Source organism: Carcharhinus amblyrhynchos, chromosome 12, assembly GCF_965287045.1.
Source record: "Carcharhinus amblyrhynchos chromosome 12, sCarAmb.v2.hapA, whole genome shotgun sequence".
Lineage (NCBI taxonomy): Eukaryota > Metazoa > Chordata > Chondrichthyes > Carcharhiniformes > Carcharhinidae > Carcharhinus > Carcharhinus amblyrhynchos.
The window spans coordinates 79,090,071-79,099,290 of NC_137335.1; the positions used below are offsets into that span (position 1 = coordinate 79,090,071).

General features: G+C 37.8%; 1 protein-coding gene across 3 annotated transcripts in view; it reads left to right on the top strand.

Annotated features, from left to right (window-relative positions):
- Window positions 1–7,916, top strand: part of LOC145351139 (FERM domain-containing protein 6) — a 65,415-nt gene extending 57,499 nt beyond the window's left edge. For all 3 annotated transcript variants that reach the window (XM_080200803.1, XM_080200804.1, XM_080200805.1), the window contains exons 12-14: window positions 681–785; window positions 3,086–3,165; window positions 3,589–7,916. In XM_080200803.1, coding sequence (XP_080056929.1) covers window positions 681–785; window positions 3,086–3,165; window positions 3,589–3,870 — 467 coding nt within the window. In that variant the 3' untranslated portion in view covers window positions 3,871–7,916. The remainder of the gene's footprint in view (window positions 1–680; window positions 786–3,085; window positions 3,166–3,588) is intronic.
- The last annotated feature ends 1,304 nt before the right edge of the window (window positions 7,917–9,220 follow it).

Consider the following 9,220-nt stretch of genomic DNA (forward strand, 5'->3'; position numbering starts at 1 on the left):
ACCACAGTTTAGCATTTGTGCTGAGCTTCTTAGGAGTTACACGTATTGAGATCACAGCCGATTCAGGCAAAGAATACTTTGAAATTAGATGCGTAAGCTGTTACTATGGAGTGAATTTAAGATCGTCCTAAGGGTTTGGAGAAAGCAGTGGAGATCAATTTGACTTGATTCAAACTAAATCCATGAAGCCAACACTACTCTGTCAATGACAGTCAAGTCAAAGAGATAAAGGGGTGCAGCACATTTTAGTAACTTAACTAAATACTACGTCACCCAATGGTGAATGAATCACTTTGCTTTCCACAGTTGCTAAATTGTAAAGCCAAATTGATCTCCCTTCAGTGGAAATAAAATTGATGATAGCTAATTTACACAACATACCTGCTTTTTGCAGGTTTTCATAGATTTTGCTCATTGCCAATATTGTATTTACAAACCATTCAGTTGACCAAGTACACAAGTGCAGTGAAGTAGTTCTTTAAGTATGCACTGCATTGCATACAATATATATGGAGAACAACGTTGGATGAGTGCCCCATTGCATTTTTACTTTCTAAATCAATCAACAAAAACAGTAGTCATGACTTAAAATTTAAAGAGGTTAACAAACTGTTTTATAAGGCTGTTTGCTAATTAAACCTAACTCTTCAATAACTAACTACCACTCTTTCCTCCTACAGAAGTGGAAGCCCCTGTGGATGGTCCACTCGAGACATCTCAAGAAAATCTTATAATCGAAGGTGAATCTGTTGACTATCCCATTTTAAAGCAAGACCATTGTCAAGGTGAGCAGAATGGTTATAGGATACATGCTCAGTAATGATCATCACTGATTCAGTAACTTTCACTGAGAAGGGATTAGGGATGAGTCTCAAGCTCCAGTTAAGTGGGTGAAAATTGCTAAAGATTATAGTAGGATTGAGTGTCAGTGGAAATAAAGATCATAGGTAAAGATTCACGGGCTATGATTGTAGTAGTTGTGTTGTGGTCGCATCCCTGGTGATCAGTAGCATAGAGCCAACTGAAGCATATGTGGTTGGCTCCAAACAAAAGCTGTTAAAACATATAGGGACAGCCTGGGATCCTATTATTTGCATGCAGCTCTGAAGGAACCATGTGAATGCAGCCTCCTTAATTTCACTGATGTGATTCAAAACTATAACATCAACTTGTAGTGCCTTTAAGGCAGTAAATGGTTCCAAGGCACTTCACTGGAGACAATCAAACAACATTTACACTTTGCTCAAGAAGATAATGGAGTGGATGACTAAAAGCTCGGTCAAGGTGGTAAGTTTTTAGGAATCTCTTGAAAGAGAGAGAGGTGGAGGGATTTTGGGAGGAAATTCCAGAGCTTGGGGCCTAGATGATCAAAAGGTTGGGGGTGAAGGAAACTGTGTACACACAAAAAGTTGGAATTGCAAAAATGTAAAGTGTTCTCAGAAGGAAGTTACAGAGACAGGGAAGGGTGAGGTTATGGAGGGGTTTGAACAGGAAGATGAGAATTTTAAAACAGAGATTTGTGCATCAGAAACAATCAAAGGTCAGCGAGCACAGAGGTAATTGTTGAAAGGGACTTATTGGCAGATAGGATACACGTTGTGGAATAGTTGAGTCTGGAGGGTAACATAAGCATGGATGAGAGTTTCCATCAACCGACGGGCTGCATTACGAGCAAAGACAGGAGAGGTTATGGAAATGGAAGTAGGCAGTCTTTATGATGAGGGTATTGGCCGTTCAGCTAAAGATTACATGTGTCAATGTTGTGAACAGTCTGGTTCAGCCTGAGAGGGTGGTCATGGAAGGAGATGGATTCAGTAGCTATGGAATGGAACATGTGACCAATGGCTTCAAAGAAAATTGCAAAACAATAGTGACTAATTTTAGGAACAATTTACAAACAAAGCCCTTTCCAATCAATAGTTTTTATTTAAAGATTAAAATTGAGTACAGGTATTATGAGTAGATTATGTGCTGACCAGTACTTCGGTATCATTTTGTTACCTCTAGAATTGACAATACCAACAGACTCTTGGCCAGCCCTCATATCCCAGCTTCTAAATTTATCCAAAGTTCTGCTAACCTGGGCCAAGTCCAGTTCATCCATCACTGCTCTGCTTATTGCCAAAGTTGGTTTCCAGTTAAGCGCATTCTCAATTCTAGTATTCTCATCCTTATTTTCAAATCTATCAAAGGCTATACACACTGCTTCTCTGTAATCCCTCAGGTCTTACAAACCTCCAAAGTATCTGTGTTCCTCCAATTCTGGCCTCTTTGAGAATCAATGGCAGTGCCTTTGGCTGCCAGTGTTCTAAAGTTCTGGAATTCTCTCCCTAAACCTCTGCATCTCTGTCTCTATTACCTTCAAAATGCCTAACAGGTACCTCTTCAACCAAGATTTTAGTTATTTGCCCTAATGTGAAATTCTGTTTGAATGTACTCCTGTGAAGCACTTGGGGTGGTTTATATGTTAAAGGTGCTGATTAAATACAAGTTGTTATTGGCACATATTGAACTGTTAAGATTTTCAATTTATCTCTCCTGTACATCATGTGACAAAGCTCCATAGTGACAGCCTTAGCCAAAGCCATTGATTTGTGGAATCACAGAATACAATTCTCAAAACACACAGAAAAATACTGCTATCCATGCCACCTTGCAGTGAGTGAGATTATCTGGCATCCCCTTAGTGTCATTCTCAGTGGCAGGAGGTGGCACACTATTTTCTGGCAGCAGGATCCTCTGGTTCCGCCGCTGTCAATGGGAATTTCCATTGAAGTCACCTCACGCTGCTGGGAAACCTGTGGTTGGGGGGGGGTGCGCTCTGTTGGCGGGACCAGAGAACCCCACTGGTATGAACAGCCAGAGAATTCCAGCCAATATAAACAGACTTATTCAGTCGACATGGATCAAAGGTCTAACTACAAAACAAATACAATCCTAGAAAGTGAAATAATCAATATCTCATCGTCTTACAGGAATTATTTAGTTTGCTAGTAAAATAATCTAAAGAAAGTCTACATTGAAAATATCATAAATTAAATCATATATTAGTCTTTTTAGCAATGAAATCTGTTTTACTTTATAGATATTACCAATGATACCAGTGTGAATTTGTGTGATCCCTCAGTAAAACTTCGAGGACAAAGTGTGGACTCGCTGTCTCAGGTATGAAGTTTTGCCTTTGCCATCTTGTGAAGAAACTGGAGCCTAGTTCTTTGTGTTCACACATTAAACCAGAATTGCCTAAACACTATCTTAAAAGGTGCTGTGTCATCAACTATTTGGCCAGCAGAAGGTATAGAAATATAAAAATGAACTCATATTTGCAATGTAGATCAGCAGACCAATAATTTGGGTCTTTCATAATTTTGCTTGGTAAACTGACCAAACACTGTACTATGTTTTAACTTGCTGTTAAGTCATTTGTGATATCAATCTAAAAGCAGCTAGGGTAATGAAATCAGTGTTATGAATACACACAGATACTAGAAAGGGAAGTTAAAAGTTTCTTCTAGGGAAAGTATAATTTTAAAAAATCTTTCAGACCTTCAAAAAACTGAATGAAGAAATGTGGCTTCGTTTTTACAGGCAATGCGATCTAAGCCACGAAACTCAACTGACCGTCATAGTCAGAGTTTGGATGATGTACGTCTGTACCAGCAGCAACCACCTTTAGGTCAGACTTTATCTTCAGACAGCTCCCAAAGCTACACTTTTGGCTGCATCTATGAAGACAAAGATAGTCAATTTTGCTACACTTATTCCACAGCAGATTGCAAGACTAAGTCTACATTTTATGGCAAACGTTCAATGAACTGTCTATCCCTGGACCTCCTCGGAGAAGAGCAACTGACGGAATTTGTGGTATAATTAATAACGATCAGCATGGTTAATTTGCTAATTAGACAAACCCTGGACATCTATTTTCAAGGGTTAAATTATGATTTGAGACAGTTGCATTATGAAACATAATGTGAAGATGTCCTGTAACAGGAATCCACAGTGTGGAAGATCCAAAAACATGAGCCTATCAGTAATTTCTGCAAACTTAATGGATTACTGTATACCTCACCAATACTTGGAGCCCAAACTGAAGATTCATTGTTAGAAGCAACTGTCTGAGTAACTTTGGGATTTACTGTGGTAATTTTGCAATGGGTTTTATTTTATATATAGAAAACAAATGGAAAATGTTTAAGTATTTCTATTTCAGAACAAGGATTTTGTCAATACTAGCTTTCTCTGCAAAACAATCCCATATTTGTCCAAATGAGAAAAGAACAGATAGTTCAGCTTACCTGTGAGGCATTCAATATGAATTGAGTAGCAATGAACAGCATGAGAATTAGGAGCAGGAGTAGGTCATTCAGCCCCATGGGCTCCCTCTGCCGTTCAATAAGATCGTGGCTGAACTGACTGTGGCCTCAACTCCACTTTCTGTCATCCCTCCTACACCTCCCCCCTCCACCTCTCCAATAACCCTTGACTCTTTTGTTAATCATAAATCTACCTGAAGTGAATCACTAGAATGAATTACCTTTGTTGGTGTCTTCATCCAATGTTCCTTAAGCTTCCCCACAACAAAATTGGGAGGAAATGCACCTGCATTTAAGGAGTCGTGCTTCAGCTAACTTGGAAGTTCATTTTTAACACCCACCATTGCAAGGAACAGCAACATGACCATCTATCCAGAGTGCACACTCAGAATTACTTTCTGGGCACCACTCTTACTGGAGGAAGGTGCATAAACTGAACAATATTCAAGCAAATATTAATGAATGATTATTTTGATCATTTAAAGAAAGGTACGCTTCAGTGGCAACAGAGTTACCCATGTTCCAATTAACAATGAACTCTTAATCAATACTGTGCCATCACTGGGAGATCCTAGCAATTGTATGATCTTCCCATAAATAGAAAAATTAGAGATTGGTCCAGTCCCCATTTACCATTGTACACCTCAAATCAGCAGGTATGGAGTAGAATTAAGGAAGAGAGGCTGGGAAACAAGATTTGTCCTCCTCGAGAACTGGTTTCAAGCCAGGTCGTGCAGAGTTGCCAAGATCATCATTTTAAATATGCATGGTCAGAGTAGACTCCAGCTTCACAGTGCTACCCAACCTTGGTCTAACCTATTTTTTATTGGCACAGTGATACAGATGACAGGTAGCTTGCATTCAATTGGGTCAGGTAGTTTTGAGATTGCTGGAAGTATTAATTAAAAACAGAATTGTAAATTGCTCTACTGTGTCTGTGTAAGTGGAGACCAAAAATGCACTGAATGTGATAACAAAGGAATAATATTGTGCTGCTTCTGAAATGTATCTTTGATGTGTGCCTTACGCTGGAGTAAGGGAATATGCAACAGTATTCTCAGTTTGTATCAACTGAGAAACATGAACTGAATGGAAAATTCGCAATACCGGACCAAATTGTGCAAATGTAGTCTATTTGGGGGTGGTGGGGGGGGATGGAATTCCATTTCACGAAATGATGTAGTAAGTATAGGCAATAGGGATTAGGAGAGACAGAATCTATTCCTTTTTGTTTTTCATCCTATTTACAAATATTCTGGTTGTTGCAGTTTTTTTTCTATGATCCCCAGAATGATTAAAATTACATCATAGTGCCCATTCAGCCCACCTAGCTCTCCAAAGGGAACTTCAAGTATATTTCTTTCTCTTTTTTTCCCCATATCTTTTGTACTTTCTCTTTTAAGTATTTATCCAGTTGCCATTCAAATGATGATGTAAGCTTTGTCTCCAAGTCACTTTCAGTAAAACATTCCTTGTTCTACTGACGCACCAGTGTATGAAATCTGCCTCCCATTCTTCTAGTGATCTTGTATTAATTCCCTCTTGTTATCTATTCACTTGTTCAAACAATTTTTCATTATTTACCATGTCAAGCTTCCCTAATTTTGAAAAACCTCTCCGGTCTCCCTTATTATCTTTGTCCTTCCAGTGAAAGAGCTGCAAATTTTAGAGTCAGCCTTTAAAACTGTAACTACTTATTTAGGGCAGACTCATTGATCAATATTTGGTCATTCATTCATGTCCTGCTTATGGAATGTCACTATATGCAAACTGACTGTATGTTTTGCCTATGTAACAACAGTAGCTACACTTCAAGTCATCCCATCAGTTGGACAGTCCTAAAAATGTTAATGTTATGCAAGTACAAGGCATCATCCAACCAGATGTCTTACAATCTCAACATCACTTCCTTAATCTTGCATTCAATGTATCTGTCATATAAAACTCAAAACAATTTGTCTTTTTATGGTCCTATGTTTCTACCTTTAAACAGCTACTATATTTTAATTATGGGATATCTTGGAAAGAATACAACCATTAGGATATACTTTCATTTTCTTCTTTTTCTGAAAATGTTATGGTTCACATTCTGTGCATACATGAGTTACCCATGTTCGCCTCGTCAATAGTGTCACTAACCTATCAGTGCCCACTTACATTCTTCTTCTGTTTGCCATTCCCCAAGTTGGTATTATCAACAAGCTTCAGCCTCTAGTGGCTGTCTACAGCAGATCCCTATTCATGTATGAAAAACATCCATTGACCCTTATTTCCTACTTCTGCTTTTGGGGCTCTCTCTATTTATGTGAGCACATTTAATTTTATGTGCCATGGTTTTCCTCAAGTCTTTTCTGTAGTGCGTTGTCAAATAACTTTGGAAATTAATTTTTTCTAGCACCTTCAATCCTTTCAACTGTTTTTATATCTTGAAATTTTCTTCAAGCTTCAATTAAGCAAGAGGCAACCTTTACAAATTCATTCAGCTGAACTCTGCTATATTAACTTGTTTGGGTCTGCTATTGCCTACTTAACCAATGCTTTCACTTCTAATATTAATAATGTGGTAATGTGCTGATCCTTGTCTAGGCTAAGCCAACTGCATTGGTACATAACGTGATTTGCAGGACTGATCATTTTTCAGGTGCCAATGATTTGTACATTAGTGACAACGTAGCTTTCGTGGTCCAAGAGACCGCAGAAATAATACGATAAAATTAGATGAAGTAAAACTATGGCTAAAATTTACAAAATACAGATGAATGTTTATTACTTACAAGCTTATTATCCTTCTCCAAAGGGAATTCTTCCCTCCATGACTTTTTCAAGATAATGTTAAACTATTTATACTGTAGTGTTGTGGTTACAATTTGTACATACAATTTCTTATATAAAAGTATCCATAATGTAATCAGTGTCATCAAATGGGGTGTACTTGATGAATTCATAACTTTTGAAGGGTTAATTATGTACATTTTTTCCATTGATCATAATTTTTTTGCTAAATCTCTGCTGTCATGCCCAGTTTTTTCTTTTTCTTTCTCTGTTTGCGATTTCTCTCCCTCATTATCCCTCTGCCAGTATGTTTTGAACTGAGGAATTGAATGCCTGAACTGTTCCATGCTGTATTATTTATATTGTCTTTAAGTATGTAACATGATCATGCATTTGTTGTCACAAAGCATAAGATTAACACTGATTTTTTTTATACCTCTTTTGTAGTAATTTGGAAACAAAGGATATGTGTACTTTGCTAAGGGTTGTTTTAAAATGCTGAAGAACAATCATTTTATATTATATGAAACTGCAGTATTATAACAGAACACTGTGAAAATTAGTTATACAAATGTACCCTGTTTATTTACATATTAAGCAATTAGGTAATGTTTTTGTCTTGATCTATGAAACTTTAAAAGCATTTGGTAGGAGATTTAAATGATTGTTATAGATGAACTGCTGTTATTTGTATAGTTGTTGAATATTTAGTTTAAAATGTGAGCTTCATATTTTATGTTCACTGTCATCCTTTCCATGAAAGGAGCTCAATTATGCACATAAAATACAAGTTACAAAATTTTTAATTTCCTGTTTTCATAAATTAAAAGAAATAACCAGATACATGAACAACTTCATCCTCTTCTTCCTTTTATTCCTTTTTGGGTTCTTTTTGTATTTAATCTAGTGATGGTGATTCCTAACATTCACCTGAAGTATTATCACCTATAAATTATCTGCCAGTCATCAGAAAGTGGCAGCTTAACCCACTTTATCCTGCGTTTCATCAGTTACCACAATAATCTCCAACCATACCAATTTCTTGCATTTATAATCGGTGCGACACACCAAGAGCCCCAGCATATTGAATTCAAAATAATTTCTGCATTTATAAATTCACCATTTTACATTAGCCCTTTGCTCCCTCTCTAACACTGGATTCCTCTGACCTGAACTTCCTCTGCTTCCAATGTCCCCATCTCAACCTGAGCTTTTTGATCCTGAGGTATAAAATAGCCTTCAATTCGATCTTATCAAACTTTTTCACTTTTTTCCCTCCTTGGAAGGAAGGAAAACCAACAATTAAATGTTAAGAGCAGTTAAGTTTGGAGAAAAGTGCTTTGAATCATAGAATTTCCTACAGTGCAGAAAGAGGCCATTTGACCCATCGATTCTGCATCAACTCTCTGATAGAATATCATAACCTGGCCCACCGTTGTCCTATTTCCAAAACTCCATGCATTTATCCCACCAATCTCTCTTAACCTACACATCTTGGGACACTAAAAGGAAATTTAGCTGGGCCAATCTACCTATCCCGCATATCTTTGGACTGTAGGAGGAAACTGGAAAACCCAGAGCAAACCTACGCAGCCAAGAGGAAAATGTGCAAACTCTGACAGAAAGTCAACCAAGGCTGGAATTGAACCCGGGTCCCTGGTGCTATGAGGCAGCAGTGCTAACCGCTGTACCACTGTGGCTTTGATGCCAGAGGTACGGAGATAGAACTCTTGCAGGATTGGTAGCAAGCAGTTTTGCTGATGAGTAAGATGTGAGTTTACAGTTCAGGTTAGGGTCAAATCAAAATCTAAGCTTGAGAATGCTCAGGTTCATCTTGAGTGTTGGAAGCGAGAGATAATTGGCAAAAGCATGGAGGTTGTGGCATAATTTGTGATTCATCCAGGTTATGTGGCAGGCATTCTAACTAACTATATATAGGAGTTGGTCCAGTGCCTTTATAATTTTATTGAAGCACATCATGTTGTGGGCAAGAGAGCATCCAAACTTCCAGGAACTCTGCAAGTATCAGTCTGGAAGCTGGTAAAGAAGCTTTTGCTGGAAAGATACTGGTTAAGATCTGGAATGCAGTATCTGAGAGAGTGATGAAGGTGAATTCAATCATGACATTCAAA